This window comes from Hylobates moloch, unplaced genomic scaffold (genome assembly GCF_009828535.3).
Source record: "Hylobates moloch isolate HMO894 unplaced genomic scaffold, HMol_V3 SCAFFOLD_8, whole genome shotgun sequence".
In the NCBI taxonomy this organism is placed as follows: Eukaryota; Metazoa; Chordata; class Mammalia; order Primates; family Hylobatidae; genus Hylobates; species Hylobates moloch.
In genome coordinates, this window is record NW_026652283.1 from 51654789 (window position 1) to 51680294 (window position 25506).

Below are 25506 nucleotides of genomic sequence, written 5' to 3' on the forward strand. Positions count from 1 at the left end.
AAGCTTCGCCTCCTGGGTTCACACCATTCTCCTGCCTCAGCCTCCCAAGTTGCTGGGACTATAGGTGCCCGCCACCATGCCTGGCTAATTTTTTGTATTTCTTTTAGTAGAGGCAGGGTTTCACCAAGTTAGCCAGGATGGTCTCGATCTCCTGACCTCGTGATTCTCGCGGTAGTTTTGATTTGTATTTTTCTGCTAACGAATGAGATGATTGTCGTTTCAAAAGTTCAGAAGTACGTTGGGGCTGGGCGTGGTAGTTCACGTCTATAATCCTGGCACTTTGGGAGGCAGAGGCAGGCAGATCCCTTGAGCTCAGGAGTTCGAGACCAGCCTGGGCAACATAGCAAGAGCCTGTCTCAAAAAAAAAGTTTATTGGCCATTTTGGTTTCCTCTTATGTAAATTGCCTGTTATCTTTTACTTCTTTTGTTATTAGATTATTTGCCTGTTTATTATAAAACTTTGAAAGAGTTATTTATTTGGGATATCTAATCCTCTTTCACGTACATAAATTTGAATGTTTTCATCCATTCTTTGACTGTGCTTTGCACTTTCTTTTTTTTTTTTCTGAGACAGAGCTTCACTCTTTTCTCCCAGGCTGGAGTGCAGTGGTGTGATATTGGCTCACTGCAACCTCTGCCTCCCAGGTTCATGAAATTCTTCTGCCTCAGCCTCCCGAGTATCTGGGATTACAGGTGCCCGCCACCACACCCAGCTAATTTTTGTATTTTTAGTGAAGATGGGGTTTCGCCATGTTGGCCAGCCTGGTCTTGAACTCCTGGCCTCAAGTGATCCGCCCACCTTGGCCTTCCAAAGTGCTGGGATTATAGGCGGGAGCCACTGTACCTGGCCTCTTTGCACTATTTTTAAGGTGTGTTTTTGTTGCAGGGCAGCCGCCTTAAAACCGGGGTTTAGCCTAGGAGAAAGCCAGGAAAGAATTCAAGGGCAAGCTGGTGGTGTTGGACAGCAATCTTTTGTTGAACATTACTGCTCTTTGCAGAGCAGGGCTAATTCACAGGCAGCACATCCAGAGATAGCAACCTATGGAATCTTATCAACTGTGATTATACTCAGTAAACCCACATTCAATAACATGCAAATTAAGGGGTGGATCAATGCAAATGGAGGAATGGATTACTTAGAACTTTCTAGGAGGGGGCAGTAATATCTGAGTCATTGCCATGGAAAGTGGTCATAACTTCTGGGTCAATGCCATGCCACTGGTGATAGTGTCTTATGTTAATGAGCAGTGAAGGCAGCTAGGGATCACTTTTGTCACCATCTCCTGGTTCCTATGGGTTTCTTCACTATATTCTGTCTGGACAAGATCCTGTTTTGGTCAGCAGGGTTGTGACCAGAAAACAAGTCCTGCTGGTTTCCTAACCTCATTCCCCACCTCAGAGATTACTCTTCCTTAATCTTAAAGGGCCTGTGGAAGGGCAGAGGCCCATCTTCTGTAACTGCTTCTTGCACATTTTATGGGTATAGGCCTTGCCTAGCGTTGGAGGAGTAAAAATCTCTGGATACCTTATCCAAGGGGCCCAACGGGAAGGTGTTTTTGTTTTCCGGGTCAGAAGATGGGATGCGGTTGGAAGCCTTGTGCCAGCATCATCTTTATGTGTAATCTAGAAAGTATAAACTTTACGAGGAGGTTAAACAAGAAAAGGAATTAGAAGGAAGAGAAAAATTAATGCTCCTATGCCCACCCACAGCATCACATTATCTATTTATGCATTTGTGAAATAATAGCTTTCAGTCTTTTAGGGGCTTATAAATGTAAGTCTGGTATCCTCCTTTTAGGCTTGTGAGGACTTATAAGAAACAGGCTTAATCCTGGACATATATCCGGCTAGTGATTCCCTTGAAGTTTCATAGCAGTATGGTTTTTAGTTTTAAGTTTTTAGTAACACTAAGTCTTCCAGGAGGAGGCAATACTTTATTTCTATATTCTTGAAGGGCCTTGTAAACCTATCCTAAATTATAAAGGGGGCATAGTGCTGGATTGTAGGAATGAGTCACCATGCCCAGCTATAATTAAAGAAGTCTTGCATATCTTATTTTGTTACCAAGCAATGGGCATTCTGTCTGACATGCATAGAAGCCAATACTATGGCACCAGATTTTGAGAAAAGAAAAAGCTTCATTGCAAGGTCGACTGGGCAAGGAGTTAGAAGGCAGTGCTCAAATATGTCACCCTGAGCTGGAGTCTGGGAGCAGATTTGAAAGGCAGAGAGTAACTATGAAGGAGATAGAAAAATGTAGCAAGGCATCATATGATTGGGTCCCAAAGAGGAGGTGCCAGGTCCTTAGGTTTTAAATTTGCACTTCAGCAAAACAGGAGCTAGGTGCGGTGGCTCATACTTGAAATCCCAGCACTTTGGGTTGCTGAGGTGGGTGGATTGCTTGAGCTCAGGAGTTCAAGACCAGCCTGGGCAGCATAGCAAGACCCCAGCTCTAAAAAAAAAACAAAAACAGGGCACCCCCTCACTTCTTAATTGGGTCCCTCTTCCTCAACTCAAGTTACATAGGTTCTGCATGTGGTTAACTTTTCCATTCTGGTCAGCTCTGGGTCACGTATCAGGCATGATTGGTTCATCTGGACAAGCTCAAGTGTGACTTGCAACCTGGGGGCCCACTGCAACTGAGAAACTCAGTATTTTGTTACAATTGCTGACAAAGTTTAAGCAGAGTGAACTGGTTCTATAATTACATTGTTAGTTTTTATTACTAGAATTTTTTTGAGACAGGGTCTTGCTCTGTTGCCCAGGCTGGAGTGCAGTGGCACAATCATAGGTCACTGTAACCTTGAACTCCTGGACTCAAAGGATCCTCCTGCCTCAGCCTCCTGAGTAGCTTGAACTACAGGTACACACCACTATGTCCACTTTAAAAAAAATTGTAGAGATAGAGTCTTGCTGTGTTGCCGAGGCTAATCTCGAACTCCTGGGCTCAAGTGAGCCTCCTGTCTCAGCCTCCCAATGTGCTGATTACAGGTATGAGCCACTGCCCTCAACTACTATTACTGAAAAATGTATATGTTTGTGCTTTTGTTAAATGATTTTAAGTAACCTTTTAATTTTAGAATAATCTATGATTTATAGAAAAGTCATACAGATAATATAAAATTTTCCTATACCCTTCACCCAGTTTTCCTCCAGTGCTAAAATCTTAAGTTACCATGGTACATTTGTCAAAACTAAGAAATCAACACTGGTACATTATTATTAACTAAACTCCAGATGTTATTTAGACTTCACCAGTTTTTACGTGAATATACTTTTGCTATTTCAGGACCTAATCCAGGATCCTACATTGCATTTGTTTCTTTAATTTCCTCTGCTCTGTGACTGTATCTTCATCTTTCTTGTTTAACCTAACCTTTACAGTTTTGAGGAGTTCTGGTCATGTTTGTAAAATGTCCCACAATTGGGATTTGTTTAATTTTTTTCATTATTTATAACTTGGGTTATGTGTTTTGGGGAAGAATACCACTGAAGTGAAATTAATGTGATTTGAAAAATATTTTATTGATACAATTTTTAAAATATTTTGAGATTAATTGCCTACAATAGAATGCAAAGAATTTAGATATTCCACTTAATGAACATTGACAACTGTATATACATTCAACCAACACCTAAAACAAACTGCTGAACATTTTTATCACCTAAGAAAATTCTCTCATGTCTCCTTTCCAGTCAATTCCTCTACCCATCCCAGGTATCAGCTTTCTGATTTTTTGTCTGTTGTTTTTTTTTTTGAGATGGAGTTTCGCTCTTGTCGCCCAGGCTGGAGTGCAACGGCGCGATCTCAGCTCACTGTAACCTCCGCCTCCTGGGTTCAAGCGATTCCCCTGCCTCAGCCTCCAGAGTAGCTGGGACTACAGACGCATGCCACCAAGCCCAGCTAATTTTGTATTTTTAGTAGGACACGGTTTCACCATGTTGGCCAGGCTGGTCTCGAACTCCTGACCTCAGGTGATCCACCTGCCTCAGCCTTCCAAGGTGCTGGGGTTACAGGTGTGAGCCACTGCACCCAGCAGCTTTCTGATTTCTGACCAGGTTTAGTTTTTATCTGTTCCTAAATTACATATAAATTAAATTATATCTTTTATGTCTGACTACTCTCACTTAATAAAAGTTTTGGGGCTCACCCATGTTATTGTGTGTGTTAGAACTTTGTTGTTTCTATTGATAAGTGGTAGTCCATTATAGGAACATTTTATTTATGCATTCTCTTGTTGATGGATATTGGGTTGTTTTTAGTTTTTGACTACTATGAATAAGGCTACTCTAAACAACCACATACTTTTAGTGAACATATATTTTCATTTTTCTTTCTTTCTTTGTTTCTTTCTTTTTTTTTTTTTTTTTTCTCTACACGATTCGCTTCTTTTGCCCGGCCTGGAATGCAACGGCGCGATCTCAGCTCACTGCAACCTCCGCCTCCTGGGTTCAAGCGATTCTCCTGCCTCAGCCACCCGAGTAGTTGGGACAATAGGCACGTGTCACCACGCCCAGCTAATTTTTTGTATTTTTAGTAGAGATCAGGTTTCACCATGTTGACCAGGCTGGACTAGAACTTTTGACCTCCAGTGATCCGCCCGCCTTTGCCTCCTGAAGCACTGGGATTACAGGTGTGAGCCACCGCACCCAGCCTGCATTTTCATTTTTCATGGGAACGTACCTGAACCTGGAATTGTGAAGGCTTGGGGAGACATACATGTAACTTTATAAGAAACTGCTGAGCAGATTTCCAAAGTGATTGTAACTTATTTCACTCCCACCAGCAATAAGTGAGAGTTTCAATTTTCCATGGACTTGCCAACATATGGTGGTGGTATTAGTATTTTTAATTTTAGCTATTTTAGTGAGTGTAAAATGGCATTTAAATGTGCTTTTAGGCCAGGCACAGTGGTTCACTCCTGTAATCTCTGCACTTTGGGAGCCCGAGGTGGGCAGATCACTTGAGATCAGGAATTCAAGACCAGCCTGGCCAGTATGGCGAAATCCCATCTCTACTGAAAATAAAAAAAAATAGCCAGGTGTGGTGGTGCTTGCCTGTAATCCCAGCTACTCGGGAGGCTGAGGCAGGAGAATCGATTGAATTTGGGAGGCAAAGGTTGCAGTGAGCAGAGATTGTGCCACTGCACTCCAGCCTGGGTGACAGAGCAAGTCTTCATCTCCAAAAATTAAATTAAAATAAAATATAAAATAAAATAGCTTTTAATTTATATTTCCCTGATGACTAAAGATGGTGAGCTTATTGGCTAGCTGTATATATTTGTGTGTGTGACCTGTTTATTTCAGTCTTTTACCCACTTCTTAAACTGGAATGTTGGTTTTGCTCTGTTTGCTTTTTTTTTTTTTTTTTTTGAGATGGAGTCTGGCGAGGTCACCCAGGCTTGAGTGCAGTGGCACAATCTTGGCTCACTGCAACATCTGCCTTCCCAGTTCAAGTGATTCTCCTGCCTCAGCCTCCTGAGTAGCTAGGATTACAGACATGTACCACTGTGCCTGGCTAATTTTTGTATTTTTAGTAGAGACAGGGTTTCACCACGTTGGCCAGGCTGGTCCCAAACTCCTGACCTCAGGCGATCCGCCTGCCTCGGCCTCCCAAAGTGCTGGGATTACAGGCGTGAGCCACCATGCCCGGCCACGCAGCTAGATTTTTAAATTTTTTGTAGAGATGGGGTCTCCAACTCCTGGCCTCAAGTGATCCTCCCTCCTCAGCCTCCCAGAGCACTGGGATTATGAGTGTGAGCCACTGCACCCAGCCCATTCCACCCTTTATAATCACTCCTTCCCTCCCTTTCCCTAGCTCCTGGCAACCAGCGATCTGTTGCCCATCTCTATAATTTTATCATTTCCAGAATGTTATATAAATGGAGTCATGTAGCATGTGGTCTTTTGACATTGACTTTTCTTTTGAGATTGTGCAGTGGCACAATCATAGGTCACTGTAACCTTGAACTCATGGACTGAAAGGATCCTCCCACCTCAGCCTCCTGAGTAGCTAGGACTACAGACATGTGCCACCACACCCTGGGAGACCCAGTTTAATACCTGTCTTATTCATTTCAGGCTGCTATGACAAAAATAACATAGATTGGGTGGCTTAAACAACTCTTATTTCTCACAGTTTTGGAGGCTGAGAAGTCCAAGATCAAGATGCTGAAAGATCTGGTTCTGGTGAAGGCCCTCTTCCTGGTTTGGAGATGGCCTTTTTCTTGCTGTGTTTTCATATGGCAGGGAGCAGAGAGAGCAAGAGCGCACTTTCATATCTCTTCTTATAAAGGCACTAATTCCATTCATGAGAGTCCAAGTCCTCATGTCTTAATTACTTCCCCAAGGCTCCACCTCCTAATATCATCACGTTGGGGGTTAAGATTTCAGTGTATGAATTTTTAGCTGACACATACATTCAGTTGGTAATAATATCCATACGATCCCTCCAAGTTGCTGCATCAATAGTTTGTTCTTTTTCATGGCTGAGTAGTATAACATTGTGTGTTATACTAATGATTAAACCACAGAGTTTAATCATTTATGCATTGAGGGATATTTGAAATGTTTCCAGTTTGCAGCTTGCAAATAAAGGGCCACAAACATTCATGTACAGGTTTTTCTGTAGAGGTAAGTTTTCATTTCTCTAGAATAAATGCCCAGGAATGCAGTTTCTGGGTCGTATATTTAATGCCCAGGAATGCAGTTTCTGGTGAGAATATATTTAATTTTTAAGAAACTGTCAGACTTCATTCCAGAGTAACTGTACCATTTTACATTTCCAACAGTAATGTATGAGAGATCCAGTTTCTTTCTTTTTTTTTTTTAAGAGACAAGGGCCTTGCTATATTGCCCAGGCTGGACTCTTAACTCCTGGGTTCAAGTGATCCTCCCACCTCAGTCCCCTGAGTAGCTGAGACTACAGACATGTGCCACTACACTCCAAGAAATGCAGTTTCTAAGCATCCTTGCCAGCATTTGATACTATCTATATTGTTTATTTTAGCCATTTAAAACTATGTGTTTTCATGTATGATATATGTGTCTGACTTTATTCACTTGCAACTCATTGTCCCAACATCATTTGTAGAAAAGTCTTTTTTTCTCATTCCATTGTCTCAGCACACTTATCAAAAATCAGTTGACTGTAAGTGTAAGCATTTATTTCTGGACTCTGAGTTCTATTTCATTGATGTGTATGTCTCATACCAATACCATGCTATCTTGATTATTGTAGCTTTGTAGTAAATTTTAATGTCAGGAAGTATGAGCCTTCCAGTTTTGTTCTTTTTCAAGATTATTTTGACTGTCATAGTTTTACATCTTACATTTCTATGTTTGGCCATTTTTAGTTAATTTTTCTTTTTCTTTTTTGAGATGGAGTTTCACTCTTGTCGCTCAGGCTGGAGTGCAATGGCGCTATCTTGACTCACAGCAACCTCCACCTCCCAGGTTCAAGCAATTCTCCTGCCTCAGCCTCCCAAGTAGCTGGGATTACAGGCATGCACTACCACACCTGGCTGATTTTGTATTTTTAGTAGAGATGGAGGTTTCTCCATGTTGGTCAGGCTGGTCTCAAACTCCTGACCTCAGGTGATCTGCCCACCTTGGCCTCCCAAAGTGCTGGGATTACAGGTGTGAGCCACTGTGCCCAGCCATTATTTGTTTTGTATAAGGTGTGAGGTTTAGGTCAAAGTTCATTTGTGGCAGTACGCATGTCTAATTGTTCCAGTATTATTTGTTGAAAAAGTAAACACATTGAATTGCTTTGCTTTGCATCTGTGAATTGCTTTTGCAATTCTTCTCCCATCTATGGCAGTTCCTCCTCCTCCTCCTTTCGCAATTTTAGTCAGTGGTAAGAGCTACTGCAGATATCTTCTCTCTTATTAAGGGTTTGTCACCTTCTGGAATTTAGTTTTTTGTTTTATTTTTAAACGATGATTATTGGCTGGGCTTGGTGGCTCCCACCTGTAATCCTAGCAGTGTGAGAAGCTGAGGTGGGAAGATCATTTGAGCCCAGGAGTTTGAGACCAGCCTGGGCAACAAAGCAAGACATCATCTCTAGCAAAAAGAAAGAGAGAGAGAGAGAGAAAGGAAGAAAAAAAAATTTAAAAAGATAGTTAAGCTTATCCATATTGCTTGTGTCATTAGAGTAAGAGCAATAGTCTTTTACAACTTTCTACATTTAAACCTAAAATAAGCAATGATTGGCCATGGATTGCTGGCCAGTAGAAATAGTCGTTTTCTGGCTAGTATATAGAAATGATCCCACTGCTGCCACACTACTAAATGCTTTGGCTGACACCACCCATTGGAGTGTAGTGACCAGTGGTCCAAGAGCACCTCGGCGCCCCCAGCAAAGTGAATTCCCAACCTTGAGCCAGAGAACAAAGTCAGGGCCCAATGCAAGTCCCTTAGAGTTAGAGCACATAGTCTAGGAATTGGGAGCTGAGGATTGGCCCCCTAAAATATTCTAGAAATGAAGCCAGTTGGCTGAATCCACCTTATACCACAATAAAACCCTCAAGGTCATCAAATAGGTGAAAAGGAAAAAGAAAACATCCAAAGGTCAGCAACCTCAGAGATTGATGGTAGATAAACCCACAGTGCAAAAACCCTGACAATTCAAAAAGCCAGAGAGCCTTCTTTCCTCCAAATGACCACATCATCTCTCCCACAAAGGTTCTGAACCAGGCTGAAATGGCTGAAATGACAGAAATAGAATTCAGAATATGAATAGTAATGAAGATTATTGAGCTACAGAAGTGCATTGAAACCCAGTGTAAGGAAGCTAAAAATCATGATAAAACGATGCAGGAGCTGACAGACAAAATAGCCAGCATAGAAAAGAACCTCACAAACCTGATAGAGCTGAAAAACACACTACATGAATTCCATAATGCGATCACAAGTATTAATAGCAGAGGAAAGAATTGTGATCACAAGTATTAAGCAGAGGAAAGAATCTCAGAGCTTGAAGATGGGCTTTCTGAAATTAGATAGTCAAACAAGAATAGAGAAAAAAGAATGAATAAAACTTCTGAGAAATATGGGATAATGTAAAGAGACCTAATTTACGACTCATTGGTATCCCTGAAAGAGATGGGGAGAATGGAACCAATGTGGAAAACATATTTCAGGATATCATCCATCTCTTTCAGGGGAATACAGAGAACTCCAGTAAGATACTTCACAAGAATATTATCCCCAAGACACACATAATCATTGGATTCTCCAAGGTCAAAATGAAAGAAAAAATGTTAAAGGCAGTTAGAGAGAAAAGTCAGGCCACCTACAAAGGGAAGCCCATCAGACTAACTGCAGACCTCTCAAAAGAAACTCTACAAGCCAGAAGAGATTGGGGGCCAATATTCAATGTTCTTAAAGATAAGAATTTCATATCTGGCCAAATTAACCTTCATAAACAAAGGAGAAGTAAGATCCTTTTCAGACAAGCAGATTCTGAGGGAATTCATTACCACCAGATCTGCCTTACAAGAGCTCCTGGAGGAAGCACTAAATATGGAAAGGAAAGATGCTTACCAGCCACTACAAAAACACTGAAGTATACAGACCAGTGACACTATAAAGCAACCACATAAGCAAGTCTGCAAAATAACCAGCTAACGTAATGATGACAGGATCAAATCCACACATATCAATACTAACCTTGAATGCAACTGGGCTAAATGCCTTAATTAGAGGACACAGTAGCAAGCTGGAAAAAAGAAGCAAGACCCATTGATATGCTGTCTTCAAGAGACCCATCTCACATGCAATAATACACAGGCTCAAAATAAAGGAATGATGAAAAATCTACCAAGCAAATGGAAAACAGAAAAAGCAGGGGTTGCAATCCTAGTTTCAGACAAAACAGACTTCAAACCAGCAAAGATTTTAAAAAGACAAAGAAAGGCATTACATAATAATAAAGAGTTCAATTTAACAAGAAGATCTAACTATTCTAAATATCTATGCACCCAACGCAGGAGCACCCAGATTCATAAAGCAAGTTCTTAGAGACCTTCAAAGAGACTTAGACTCCCACACAATAGTAGTGGGAGAGTTTTACACCCCACTGACAATATTAGACAGATCAATGGGACAGAAAATTAACAAAGATATTCAGGACCTGAACTCAGCACTGAATCAAATGGGCCTGATAGACATCTGCAGAACTCTTCACCCAAAAAGAACAGAATATACATTCCTCTTATTGCCACATGGCACATATTCTAAAATTGATTATATAATCAGAAGTAAAACACTCTGGCTGGGCACAGTCGCTCATGCCTGTAATCCTAGCACTTTGGGAGGCCAAAGCAGACAGTTTGAGACCAGCCTGGCCAACATGATGAAACCCTGTCTCTACTAAAAATACAAAAATTAGCCAGGCGTGGTGGCATGTGCCTATAATCCCAGCTACTCAGGAGGCTGAGGCAAGAGAATCACTTGAACCTGGGAGGCAGAGGTTGCAGTGAGCTGACATGGCACCACTGCACTCCACTCTGGATGACAGAGCAAAACTCTGTCAAAAAAAAAAAAAAAAGTAGAACACTCCTCAGAAAATGCAAAAGAACAGAAATCATAACAATCTATCTCTCAGACCAAAACACAATCAAATTAGAAATGAAGACTTGCAGTGAGCCGAGATCATGCCACTGCACTCCATCCAGCCTGGGCGACAGAGCGAGACTCCGTCTCAAAAAAAATAAAGAAATGAAGACTAAGAAATTCACTCAAAATCATATAATTACATGGAAATTAAATAAACTGCTCCTGAATGTCTTTTGGGTAAACAATGAAATTAAGGCAGAAATCAAAAAGTTCTTTGAAACTAATGAGAACAAAGGTGCAACATACCAGAATCTCTGGGACATAGCTAAGGCAGTATTAAAAGGGAAACGTATAGCACTAAATGCCCACATCAACAAGTTAGAGAGAGTTCAAGTTAACAACCTAACATCAAACTAAAAGAACTAGAGAACCAAGAGCAAACAAATCCCAAAGCTAGCAGAAGACAAGAAAGAACCAAAATCAGAGCTGCACTGAAGGAGAATGAGACACAAAAAAAACATTCAAAAGATCAGTGAATCCAGGAGCTGGTTTTCTGAAAAAAATAAAATAAAATAAAATAGACCACTAGCTAGACTAACATAGAAGAAAAGAGACTGTTCAAATAAACACAATCGGAAATGACAAGGGGGATATTACCAGTGACCCATAAAAATACAAATAACCATGAGAGAATATTATGGACACCTCTATGCACATAAACTAGAAAATCTAAAAGAAATGGATAAATTCCTGGACACATACACGTTCCTAACACTGAACCAGGAAGAAATTTAATCACTGAACAGACCAATAATAAGTTGTGAAATTCAGTTGGTGATAAATAGCCTACCAACCAGAAAAAGCCCAGGACCAGATGGATTCATAGCTGAATTCTACCAGATTTGCAAAGAAGAGCTAGTACCATTCCTGCTGAAACTATTCCAAAAAATTAAGGAGGAGGGACTCCTCCCTAACTCATTCTATGAGGCCAGCATCATCCTGATACCAAAACCTGGCAGAGACACAAAACAAAAAGAAAACTTCAGGCCTATATCTTTGAAGAACATTGATGCAAAAATCCTCAACAAAATACTGGCAAACCAAATCCAGCAGCACATGAGAAAGCTTATTCACTGTGATCAAGTAGGCTTTATTCCTGGGATGCAAGGTTGGTTCAACATACACAAATCAATAAATGTGATTCATCATATAAACAGAACTAAAGACAAAAACCACACGATTGGACCGGGCACAGTGGCTCATGCCTGTAATCTCAACACTTTGGGAGGCCAAGGTGGGCAGATCACCTGAGGTTGGGAGTTCAAGACCAGCCTGACCAACATGGAGAAACCCCATCTCTACTAAAAATACAAAATTGGCCAAGTGTGGTGGCACATGCCTATAGTCCCAGCTACTCAGGAGGCTGAGGTAGGAGAATCACTTGAACCCAGGAGGCGGAGGTTGCGGTGAGCTGAGATCATACCATTGCACTCCAGCCTGGGCAAGAAGAGTGAAACTCTGTCAAAAACAAAACAAAACATGATTATCTCAATAGATGCAGAAAAGCCTTTCAATAGAATTTAACACAACTTCATGTTAAAAATTCTTAATAAAGTAGGCATTGAAGGAACATACTTCAAAATAATAACAGCCATCTATGACAAACCCATACCCAACATTGTACCGAATGGGCAGAAGCTGGAAGGATTCCCCTTGAAAACAGGCACAAGACAAGAATGCCCTCTCTCACCACTTCTACTCAACATAGTACAGGAAGTCCTGGCTAGGGCAATCAGGCAAGAAAAAGAAATAAAGAGCATCCAAATCGGAAGAGAGGAAGTCAAACTATCCCTGTTTGCAGATGACATGCTCCACTATCTAGAAAACTCCATTGTCTCAGCCCAAAAGCTCCTTAAGCTGATAAACAACTTTGGCAAAGTCTCAGGATGCAAAATCAATGTGCAAAAATTACTAATGTTCCTATACACCAACAACAGTCAAGTTGAGAACCAAATCATGAATGCAATCCCATTCACAATTGCCACAAAAAATATAAAATACCTAGGAATACAGCTAATCAGGGAGGTAAAATAACTCTATAAGTATAACTACAAAACACTGCTCAAAGAAATCAGAGATGACACGAGCAAATGGAAAAACCTTCCATGCTCATGGATAGGAAGAATCAACATTGTTTAAATGGCCATACTGCACAAAACAATTTATAGATTCAATGCTATTCTTATTAAACTACAATTGACATTCTTCATAGAACTAGAAAAAAAATCATTTTATTTTATTCTATTTTGATTTTGATTTTTTTTTTGAGATGGAGTCTTGCTCTGTCACCCAGGCTGGAGTGCAGTGGTGTGATCTCAGCTCACTGGAACAAAAAAGAGTCTGAGTAGCCAAGGAAATCCTAAGCAAAAAGAACAAAGCTGGAGGCATCTGCACTTCAAACTATACTATAGAGTTACAGTAACCAAAACAGCATGGTACTGGTACAAAAACAGACACATAGACCAACAGAACAGAATACAGAACCCAGAAATAAGGCCACACACCTACAATGATCTGATCTTTGACAAACCTGACAAAAACAAGCAATGGGGGAAGAATTCCCTATTCAATCCATGGTGTTGGGATAACTGGCTAGCCATATGCAGAAGACTGAAACTGGACCCCTTCCTTATACCATATACAAAAATTAATTCAAGACGGATTAAAGACTTAAATGTAAATAAAACCCAAAAGTATAAAAACCCTGGAAGACCACCTAGGCAGTACCATTCTGGACATAGAAATGGGCAAAAACTTCATGATGAAGACACCAATAGCAATTGCAACAAAAGCAAAAATTGACAAATGGGATATAATTTAACTAAAGAGCTTCTGCACAGCAAAAGAAATTATCAACAGAGTGAACAAACAACCTACAAATGGGAGAAAATTTTTGCAAATTATGCATCTGACAAAGGTCTAATATCCAGCATCTATCAGGAACTTAAACAAATTTACAAGAAAAAAACAAGCAACCCCATTAAAAAGTGAGGAAAGGACATGAACAGATACTTTTCAAAAGAAGACATACATGTGGCCAAGAATCATATGAAAAAAAGTTCAATATCACTGATCATTAGAGAAATGCAAATCAAAACCACAATGAGATACCAGTCAGAATGGCTATTACTAAAAAGTCAAAGCTAGACATTGTGGCTTATGCCTGTAATCCCAGCACTTTGGGAGGCTGAGGCAGGTGGATCACTTGAGGTCAGGAGTTAGAGACCAGTCTGGCCAACATGACAAAACCCCATCTCTACTAAAAAATACAAAAATTAGCTGGGTGTGGTGGTGCACACCTGTAATTCCAGCTACTTGGGAGGCTGAGGCAGGAGAATCACTTGAACCCAAGAGGCAGTGGTTGCAGTGAGCTGAGATCATGCCACTGCACTCCAGCCTGGGTGACAAGAGACTCTGTCTCAAAAAAAAATAAAAAATAAAAAATAACATGCTGGTGAGGCTACAGAGAAAAAGGAACTCTTACACACGTTATGGGAGTGTAAATTAGTTCAACCATTGTGGAAGACAGTGTGGCAATTCCTCAAGGGCTTAAAAACAGAAATACCATTTGACCCCGCAATCCCATTACTGGATATTACCCAAAGGAATATAAATTGTTTGATTATAAAGACACATGCATGTGTATGTTCACTGCAGCATTATTCACAATGGCAAAAACATGGAATCAACCTAAATGCCCATCAGTGGTAGACTGGATAAAGAAGGTACGGTACATATACATTATGGAATACTATGTAGCCATAAAAACGAATGAGATCATACCCGTTGCAGGAACATGGATGGAAATGGAGGCCATTATCTTTAGCAAGCTAACACAGGAACAGAAAACCAAATACTGCATGTTCTCATTTATATGTGAGAGCCAAATGTTGAAAACACATGGACACATAGAAGGGAACAACACACACTGGGGCCTATAAGAAGGTGGAGGCTGGGAGAAGGGAGAGAATTGGGATAAAATAACTAGTAGGTACTAGGCTTAATACCTGGGTGATGAAATAATCTGTATAACAAACCCCCATGACACAGGTTTACCTGTGTAACAAACCTGCACATGTACTCCTGAACCTAAAAGTTAAAAATATATATATATATATTTAAATTAAAAAGACATTTATGTTTGTACATCACTTATTTTTATTTTTAAAATTGTGATAAAATACACATAACAAAATTTACTATTTTAACCATTTTGAAGTGTACAATTCAGTGGCATTAAGTGCATTCACGTTGTGCAACCATCACCACCATTCATCTTCAGAATTTGTTTGTTTGTTTGTTTTGAGACAGAGTCTCGCTCTGTTACCCAGGCTGGAGTGCAGTGGCGTGATCTCGGCTCACTGCAAGCTCTGCCTCCCGGGTTCATGCCATTCTCCTGCCTCAGCCTCCCGAGTAGCTGGGACTACAGGCGCCTGTCACCACGCCCGGCTAATTTTTTGTATTGTTAGTAGAGATGGGCTTTCACCATGTTAGCTAGGATGGTCTCAATCTCCTGACTTTGTGATCTGCCTGCCTTCACCTCCCAAAGTGCTGGGATTACAGGTGTGAGCCACCGTGCTGGCCCAGAATTTTTTTTTTTTAAGACAGGGTCTTGCTCTGTCGCCCAGGCTGTAGTGCAGTGGTGCAATCTCAGCTCACTGCAACCTCCGCCTCCCAGGTTCAAACAAGTCTCCTGCCCCAGCCTCCCAACCAGCTGGGATTACGGGTGTGCGCCCCTATGCCCAGCTAATTTTTGTATTTTTAGCAGAGGTGGGGTTTCACCATGTTGGCCAGGCTGATCTTGAACTCCTGACCTCAAGTAGTCCACCTGTCTCGACCTCCCAAAATACTGGGATTACAGGCATGATCCACTGTGCCCAGGCCATGATGTCTTTTCTTTTACATATGGATGATTTGATTTGCTAATATTTTACTTACATTTTTTACATGTCTGTAAATGAATGAAATCAGCCTCAAATTTCCTTTCTTTTTTTTTTTTCTTTTTCTTTTTTTCCCAGAGACAGAGTCTCACTCTTGCCAACCAGGTTACAGTGGAATGGTGTGATTATAGCTCACTATAACCTCAAACTCCTGGGCTCAAGCAATACTCCCACCTCAGCCTCCCGAATAGCTGGGATTACAGGTGCTCGCCACCATACCCGGCTAATTTTTGTATTTTTTTTAGTAGAGACGGGCTTTCACCATGTTGGCCAAGCTGTTCTCAAACTCCTGGCCTCAAATGACCCTCCCACCTTGGCCTCCCCAAAGCACTGGAATTACAGACATGAGTTACTGCACCTGGCCAAATCTTCTTTCCTATACTGTGCCGTCAGACCTTTGTATCAAGGTTATGCTAGGTTCATAAAATGATTGGGGTGGGTTTCTTCTTTTTCTGTACTCTGAATAGTTTTTGTAAAAGAGTAAAACTGTTTTTTGAATGTCTGTTAGGCTCAAATAGTCTTGGATTTAAACTGCCCTTGTAGGAAAATATTTAACTATTAAATCTATTACTTCACAGTGTTGTGTGACAAGGATAATTATTTATAGGAAATACAATATAAATGGTGCCCCCTAGAGTTACTATTGTTGTCTTAGATTTTCATTTTTTCATTTTTTAAAACTTGTACAAACCATTATCATTGTTTTTGTATTTTTCTCAGTAACACTTCAGTAACACATAACCCAAAATCTTAGTGCCTTATAACAGCTAAGGTTTATTTCTCACATTACATATCATCTGTGGGTCAGCATTGGCTCTACTTGGCATGTTCTTTTCATTCTGGTATCCAAGCTGAAGGGATAGTCTCTATCCTAGAACATCCTTTCCTTGTGACAGAAGAGAGATGTGGAACCACAGTGTTGGCCCTTAAAGCTTCTATCTAGAAGTGGTCACTTCTGCTCACATTTTATTGGCCAAAGCAAATTTCTTAGTCAAGCTTGATGTCAGTGATTCAAAAAAAGTATAATTAGCTCACTGAGAATGGCAAATAATTAGGAACAGTAATGCGCTCTACTACATACAGGTACCATACAGTCAGTGTTTACTTAGATTTACCAGCAAATTGATCACTTTCATTGTCTTTCATGCCTGGAACATCAAACTGTTATTCTGGGATGACTTTTCTTTTTGTGCAAATTACATCCTTCAGATTATTTTAGTGGGTGTGTTTTGGTTCCAAACTCACTTAGTGTTTGGTCATCTGAAAATGACCTTTTTTATTCTCTTTCTTTCAATGGATTCTAGGTTGACACTTCTTTTCTTTTAGTAGAGGGAAAATATGCCTTCTGGTTTTCATAGTTGCCACTGAAATAATACTAGCAGTCTAATCATAGTTCGTTTTTGTTCAGTTCTTCTAATGTGTATCTTAGGTTTAGATTGCTTTATTTATGTTTAATGTTGGTTGTGATTTGTTTGGCTCTATGAATCTGTGGATTTTTGCCTTTTTCAATTGTGTAGAATTGGTATCATTTGTTCCCCACATGGTTGGTATAATTCACTAGTCATCTAGAGTGTCCTTTATGGAAAAGTTTTTAGCTATGAATGCAAATTCTTTGGTAGACATAGGGCTATTCATGTTACCTATTTCTCCTAGAATGAGTTTCAGTTTTTTGTGCCTTTCAAGGGATTTTCTACTTCATCTAAGTTGTCTAATTTATTGGCATAAAGTTGTTCATGATATTACCTTATTACTTATTCAATGTATCTGGTATCTATAGTTGACATTCTCTTGCTCACTTCTGATATTTATTTGTGTTTTCTCCCTTTTCCCCCCAATTGTTCTGGCTAGAGTTTTATCAATTTTATTAATATTTTCAAAGAACTGTATGCTTGTTTTATTGATTTTCTTTGTTGTTTTCTATTTTATTGATTTCTGCTCTAGTTGCGTTATTTCTGAGCTCAGACTTTTGATAGGTTAGCTCCACCCAATTCAAAGGAATAAGTGATCAGACTCACCTAATGTAAATTATTGTATCTTAGTAAGGAGCAGTGGAGAAGAGAACAAAAATATTTAAAGGAAATAAATTTTCCTCTAGGAAACTAGAGAAATGGGAAGAACTCTACTGAAGTTTTGCTATGTTTAACAGATGTGTACAGTGATATTAAGAAGAGATGGCTGGGCGCGGTGGCTCACGCTTGTAATCCCAGCACTTTGGGAGGCCGAGGCGGGCGGATCACGAGGTCAGGAGATCGAGACCACGGTGAAACCCCGTCTCTACTAAAAATACAAAAAAATCAGCCGGGCGTGGTGGCGGGCGCCTGTAGTCCCAGCTACTGGGAGAGGCTGAGGCAGGAGAATGGCGTGAACCTGGGAGGCGGAGCTTGCAGTGAGCCGAGATTGCGCCACTGCACTCCAGCCTGGGTGACAGAGCAAGACTCCGTCTCAAAAAAACAAAAAAAAAAAAAAAAAAAAAAAGAAGAGATAAGGCCAGGGATGGTGGCTCATGTCTATAACCCTCGTACTTTGGGAAGCCAAGAGAGCAGGATCACTTGAGCCCAAGAGTTAAAGACTAGCCTTGGCAACATAGACAGACCCCGTCTCTACACATCCAAAAAAAAATTAGCTGAGTGTATAGGCACATGCCTGTGGTTCCAGCCACTTGGGAAGCTGAGGTGGAAGGATCAGCTTAAGCCCAGGAGGTTGAGGCTGCCATGAGCCCATGATTGCACCACTGCATTTCAGCCTAGATGAGAGAGTGAAACTCTGTCTCAAAAAAAAAAAAAATCTAGTACTTATAATTAGCCCTGAGGTACTCCAAACTTTAGAGATTTAGCACTAGTCACTGTGGCAGAAAGAGAACCAAGAGGTGTCCCAAAAGCCTAAGGAAGAAGGTGTTTAAGAGGTAGGAGTTATGAACTGTGTCAAATGTGTGTATGAGTGTGTATTTTTATTTTTTCTGAACCACTTGAAAGTAGAATGCATATTCTTTTCCTTCACTCCTTAATACTTCAGTGTACACACTAAGAATGAGGATACTCTCTCATATTATTATAGCTTAGTTTTCAAATTAGGGAAATTTAATATTGATTCAAATACTCTCATATATATATAATTTTTTTTCTTTTGAGGCAGAGTATCGCTCTGTTGCCCAGGGTGGAGTGCAGTGGCACCATCTTGGTTCACTGCAACCTCCGCCTCCCGGGTTCAACCGATTCTCCTGCCTCCGCCTCTCAAGTAGCTGGGATTACAGGCATGCGCCACCACGCCTGGCTAATTTTTGTATTTTTAGTGGAGACAGGGTTTCACCATGTTGGCCAGTCTGGTCTCGAACTCCAGACCTCAAGTGATCTGCCTGCCTCAGCCTCCCAAAGTACAAGTGCTGGGATTACAGATGTGAGCCACTGCACCCAGCCCAAATACTCGCTTATATTTTTATAGCTTAGTTTTCAAATTGGGGAAATTTAATATTGATTCAATGTTTTCATATAATCTAAAATCCATATTCCATTTTTGTCTATTATCCCAATCATGTCCTTTACAGAATTGTTTCCCTTTAGTACAGGATCCAGCCCAGAATCACATTTGCATTTAGTTGTCATGTCTCTTCAGTCTTCCTTATTCAGGGACAATTCCTCAGCCTCTCTTTGTCTTTCGTGATATTGGCATTTTTGAACAATCCACGACAGCTATTTTATATATAGTAGGTGGCTTCTCAATTTGGCTTTTCCTCGTGATCACATTTAGTTTATCACATCTAAAGGCATACAGTGTTTATCTGTGGATTTTTGCCTTTTTCAATTGTATATAGAATTGGTATAAATTATTCACCAAATGGTTGGTATAATTCACTAGTGAAGTCATCTAGAGTTTCCATTGTGGAGAAGTTTTTAGCTATGAATTCAATTTCTTTGGTAGACATAGGGCTATTCATGTTACTATCTCTCCTTGAATGAGTTTTGGTAATTTGTGCCTTTCAAGGGATTTTCCACATCATCTACATTGTCTAATTTATTGGTGTAAAGTTGTTCATAATATTCCCTTATTATTTATTTAATGTATCTGGTATCTATAGTGATATTCTCTTGCTCACTCCTGCTATTATTTTTTCTTTTTTGATTTTTGTTTTTAGGCAGAGTCACTCTGTGACCCAGGCTAGAGTGGCATGGTGCAATCTTGGCTCACTGCAACTTCCACCTCCAAGATTCTCATGCCTCAGCCTCCCAAGTAGCTGGGATTACAGGCGTGCACCATCATGCCTGGCTAATTTTTGTATTTTTAGTAGAGATGGGGCTTCACCATGTCGGCCAGGCTGTTCTCAAACTCCTGGCCTCAGGGGATCCACCTGCCTCAGCCTCCCAAAGTACTAGGATTTCAGATGTGAGCCACTGTGCCCAGCCTCACTCCTGAGTATTATTAATTAGAGATTTTAGATTGATCACACAATCAAGATGTTTGTTTTTTGTTTTTGCCACACTGTATTATTCCTATTTTTTACCCTTCCGATTAATAAACGACCTGTGTGAAGACATTTTGAAACCATACGAATATCCTTCTCTTTATCAAACTTTACTCTCTAGCTGTACAAATTATTTGTGCCTGAGTAAATCTTAACTAAACTGTAGCAAAATGGTGATTTTCCAACTCTGCCATTCCCATCCACAATTGTCATTTAGCTTTATATGAATGTAAGGAAGCAGCTGTCCCTTCTCTGTCATTTTATTACCACTATGGATTCGTGGATTTCTATTTCATTCAGCAGATTATAATCCATTACTACCATTATTTAGATGCCCAAATTTTCCCAAATTTAGTTAGTAGGTACTGCTTCAAGATTGTTCTTCTGTCTTTTTGATATGTTACCATCATTTTTTAAATTATTCCATAATTGCTGATATGTAGCATCATTTTTAACAGTTGAAAGAATATGCATTGTATTAATATCTATGTATCATAATGCATTTAACTATTTCCTTACTCTTGGGATTTTATAAAAATTAATTGATTAATTAATTATTTTGAGACAAGGTCTTGCTTTGTCATCCAGTCTGGAATGCAGTGGCGCGATCACGGCTCACTGCAGGCATGACTTTCTGGGCTCAGGAGATCCTAGCACCTCAACCCCCAGAGTAGCTGGCTCTACAGGCATGCGCCATCATGCCCGGCTAATTTTTGTATTTTTTGTAGAGATGGGGTTTTATTATGTTGCCCAGGCTGGTCTCTAACTCCTGGGCTCAAGGGATCCACCCATCTTGGCCTCCCAAAGTGCTAGGATTACAGGTGTGAGCCACTGCACCCAGCCATAGGCTTGGGATTTCAAACTGCGGGTTTTAAAAAACAATGTTGGATGAATATTCTGGTAGCTGAATGTTTATACAAAACCAAAATTATTTACTTGGCATAATAAATTTCTAGAAGTGGGTTTATTAAGTTTCACTAGAAAAAATTCTACCGGTATACATGTAGCAGTATATAAGAATGCCCATTCGGCATTCCCTTATTTGGGGTAGAATTTTAATCAGTCTAGGGCCTTAATCTTTGGTTCCCAGACCAGCAATATCAACATTACCTAGGTGAGCCTATTAGAAATGCAGACTCTTATACCCCATCCCAGACCTACCAAGTCAGAATCTGCATTTTAACAAGCTCCCAGGGTGATCTGTCAGCACATCAAAGTCTGAGAAGCAATGTTCTAAAGTAATTTATACAGGAGTCACAGAATGAATTGGTCTTAAATCTAGCCAAGGTAAGGCCAGGAAGCCCATACTGGCATTTGTTAATAAAAGGTGAAAGTGACAAAGAATTAAAGTTGGCTTTGTAAAAAGTGCTGGTTGGGTGCCTGTAATCCCAGCACTTTGGGAGGCTACGGTGGGAGGATCACTTGAGCCCAGGAGTTTGAGACCAGCCTGGGGAACAAAGTGAGACCTCATCTGTACAAAACATTTTAAAAATTAACCAGGCATAGTGGCATGCACCTGTTGTTCCAGCTACTCAGGAGGCTGAGGCAGGAGGATCACTTAGGCCCCAGAATTTGAGACTGCAGTGAGCTGTGATCATGCCACTGCACCCCATCCTGGGTGACAGAATGAGACCCTGTCTCAAAAAAAAAGGGGAGTTATTCTAACAAAATGAATATAAGTATCCTAAAGAAGCTTTTTTGGGAGACTGGCAAATGCAGATCAGCACAGAGCACTGACACATTTTCTCCCAGAACGTAAGACATGATACTATTATCTCTCCAGCTTCATCTTCGCTCACTCCATCCCAAACGGTCTATGCTTTCGCCTATTGTTTATCTAGTGATCCAAGAAAAACTTGAACTAGAATCACTTGCAGAATGTGTTACAATGTATACTCCCAAGCCCACTTCTAGAAAATCTGTTTCAGTAGGGTCTGATATTATAATCAAGAATAAGAATTTTAACATGCACATCAGGTAATTCTAATGCCCTAAAGTTTGAGAACTACTACAACACTACACTTCCCAGAACATATCTGGAATGTATTGTTTAAGCAATGTTTTATTTGCTATAAAAAAAATTCCCAAGCCAGGTATGGTGGCGCGCACCTGTAGTCCAGCTACTCAGGATGCTGAGACAGGAAGATCACTTGAGCCCAGGAGTTCGAGGCTGCAGTGAACTATGATCATGCCACTGCACTCCAGACTGGGTACAGAGCAAGACCATGTCTCTAAAAAAATAAAAATAAAAATAATATTCCCATTTTTATAAAGACCTTCAACCAGAATTCACTTTTTTGTTATTATTGCTGTTAGTTCATTAAACAAGTCTAGGAATTCTCATTTTTTAGCATTCTCTAGTTACGACCAAGTTTCTGAGGATGGAGAGAATGAATCCTATTTGAACTGTTATTCCTTATTTTGGAGACTGCCTTTTTAGACCAATCCAAATTCATTTCAGATGATACTTCAACTTCTTCTTTTCTGTCAATATATTTTGGTGAAAGAAATTCATACTGTGGAAAGAAACATTTTCCATTAAAAATTATAATGTTAAAATGTATTACTCTCATATAAAATATATGAAAGAAGTTATATCAAAAATTATTCTGATTTTAAAATACAAATAACTTTTTTTAATGTAGGAGGAGCAAAGAAAAAAGGAAGCAGCACATATAAAAGGTATTTTTTTCTCAATAATTTATTAGAAGAAATCTTAATGAACTTTAGCAATTCACGTCTTGAGGAATCAAGAGGCTTCCTAAATGTCATCTAAGTATCTTAATGGTATGAAAATGTAAGGGAAACATTAATTTATTAGTATGTAAAAGGGCATAAATTTTTTAGAAAAAGCGAAACTTGCAATATCGCATCTTAAACTAAAGTGAGAAGTTTTAATTTTTATCTCTTATTTGTACTCAAAGGTATCATAGTCAATGTCACATAGTAATGCTTGAGGGTAAAAAGATATTGCATATTACATCTTAGTACCTCAAAACATTACCTCTTACATAATTTTAGAGATGCTGAATATAAAATATAACAAGATATTTTGCAGAGCTTTAAAAATGTAGAAAATACAAAAGTTAATATGTTTAGACCAGGCGTAGTGGCTCATGCCTATAATCTCAGCACTTTGAGAGGCCAAGGTGGGCAGATCACTTGAGGCCAGGAGTTCAAGACCAGTCTGGCCAATATGGTGAAACCCTGTCTCTACTAAAAATGCAAAAATTAGCTGGGTGTGGTGGCACAGGCCTGTAATCCCAGCTACTTGGGAGGCTGGGGCAAGAGGTTGCAGTGAGCTGAGACTGCGCCAATACACTCCAGCCTGGGTGACAGAGCAAGACTTTGTCTCAAAAAAAAAAAAAAGTTAGTATGTTTGCAAGAATGGCCTTATACATAAATTTTTAAAAAAGAAAAGTTAATATGCAAAATGTTATAAAAGGTATTATAGAATATTGTATAAATATTATATTTTCTAAAACAGCATATTTTAATGGCAAATGTGCAGCCTAAATACTATAATGGGAAAAGCATGAGACAAAGTAATGAAAATCTAGGCAGCTAAGATCTATTTTGTATCTGATCTGTAATGGGTCATTTATCTAAGTCTGTTTATTATTTTCGTGAAGTGGTGCTCATAGTAACTACCTTGAAGAATTATTAAGAGTATCAATAAGATATAGAAGTATATCAAAATGCTTTGTAAATTGAAAGTCTCTACAGGAAGATTTGTTACTATTATTGGTATAAAGCCAATTCATACACCCTTCCCAATGCAGACCAAGTATTTTCTAATACATGCTTAAGGAGGCATGTACTTTTCTTTTTTGAAGTTTAGTTGTCCCTATTTTAAAATGAAACAAATTAGTTATAAAATCCTTTGCTCCAAGTAGAAACTATGTATATTACAAATGTTTTTTGCTTGGTTTTGAGTTTTAAAGATTACTGTAGTAGTTATTTCTAATATCATAAATAATTATTTCTTTCTCAGAAAACTTTCTGAATTTGTAATGCAATATTTACACAAATTGAATAAGTGAAAAATGATAGTTTATTAATTATGCCAGTATAGTTAAAATTTATTTTTAAAACAAGGCAATCAGTCCTTTCTGATTTTAAGGAACATTTCGAAACATTTCTAGCCTAATTAGTCTTTTTCTGTTTAAGCAGGTTGATTTAATTTAGAATAGTCTTTTCTATTCTTGATTATCATGAAAATATTGCTAATTCCTAATTACATATAACACTATGTGGATGATAGCAACTCAGAATTTATTTATAGCATTATCCTGCCCATTCTGACATTGTCCTTATAATTAAGAGTTGGCTTGTGAATATATAATATTCATAGTAAATCTGTTTTTACAGCAATTAAACATCATTCTAAAGATGAATCCCGACTTGCAACAAAAAATGTCATTTGTGATCCCTCAGAGACCAGCTCCGCAACAAATCGCAGCAGTGTTACATTAAGCTTATCAACATTACCATCTGATTCTTATTACAGCCGAAGTATAGAAGCAGCTGATGACTGGTTTTCTGATGATTCTCTAGTGAAAAGTAACTCTCCAGGGCCTTCTCTCGGGGAACCTCTAATGGAAAAAGTATTTTCATACCTGTCAACCATTTCATTAGAAGAGGGTACTGAAAGTGTACTGAATGACACTTTATGATCATCAAAAAGATGACCACATTAAGGGAAAATGTTCATGAAGAAACATAGAGGTTGAAATACAAAATCTTCAACATAATACTGAATGACTTTTTTCTTTTGAAACCTTGTATACACTGAAATCAGGTAAAGTTGAAACTGAATTATCAGCTTCTGAGTCTCTTAACATGTCCATGCTAATATTACTTTTTTTGTTCTTTACCATAGAGCGGCTCTACGTCCCTTGCTGGTTCTTATTTCTAGAAACAAAATTAGGAAGAACTAGAGTGATGTCATGAACATTAAGCTTAACTTATTGTATCTCATCCAAAGACATATTAAGTAAAATGAGTGTATGTCAACAAATAGGAGAAAAACATTTAAAAATCTTCAGCACAAAAATAATATATATATTTTCTTTGAGACTGAGTCTCGCTCTATTGCCCAGGCTAGAGTGCAGTGGCGTGATCTCAGTTCACTGCAACCTTCGCCTCCAGGGTTCAAGCGATTCTCCTGCTTCAGCCTCCTGAGTAGCTGGGATTACAGGCACCTATCACCACGCCGGCTAATTTTTGTATTTTTAGTAGAGATGAGGTTTCACCATGTTGGCCAGGCCAGTCTCGAACTCCTGACCTCAAGTGATTCACCCGCCTCGGCTTCCCAAAGTGCTGGGATTACAGGCATGAGCCACTGCGCCTGGCCAAAACATATATATATTTTTGAATAAAATATCCACAGCATTTCCTTATACTTTTGATGTTTTCAATTTTATTTCAATGTGGGTAGGGCTGGGTGGAATATCTATTAGTTTTTCTGAATTTAAAACACATAAATTA

The 25506-nt window shown here is 39.4% G+C and overlaps 1 protein-coding gene across 1 annotated transcript in view; it reads left to right on the plus strand.

The window, feature by feature from the left end:
* CUNH1orf185 (chromosome unknown C1orf185 homolog) overlaps window positions 1-24770 on the plus strand; it is a 90875-nt gene extending 66105 nt beyond the window's left edge. The window contains exons 4-5 of the mRNA XM_058442800.1: window positions 22662-22698; window positions 24388-24770. Coding sequence (XP_058298783.1) covers window positions 22662-22698; window positions 24388-24692 — 342 coding nt within the window. The 3' untranslated portion in view covers window positions 24693-24770. The remainder of the gene's footprint in view (window positions 1-22661; window positions 22699-24387) is intronic.
* The last annotated feature ends 736 nt before the right edge of the window (window positions 24771-25506 follow it).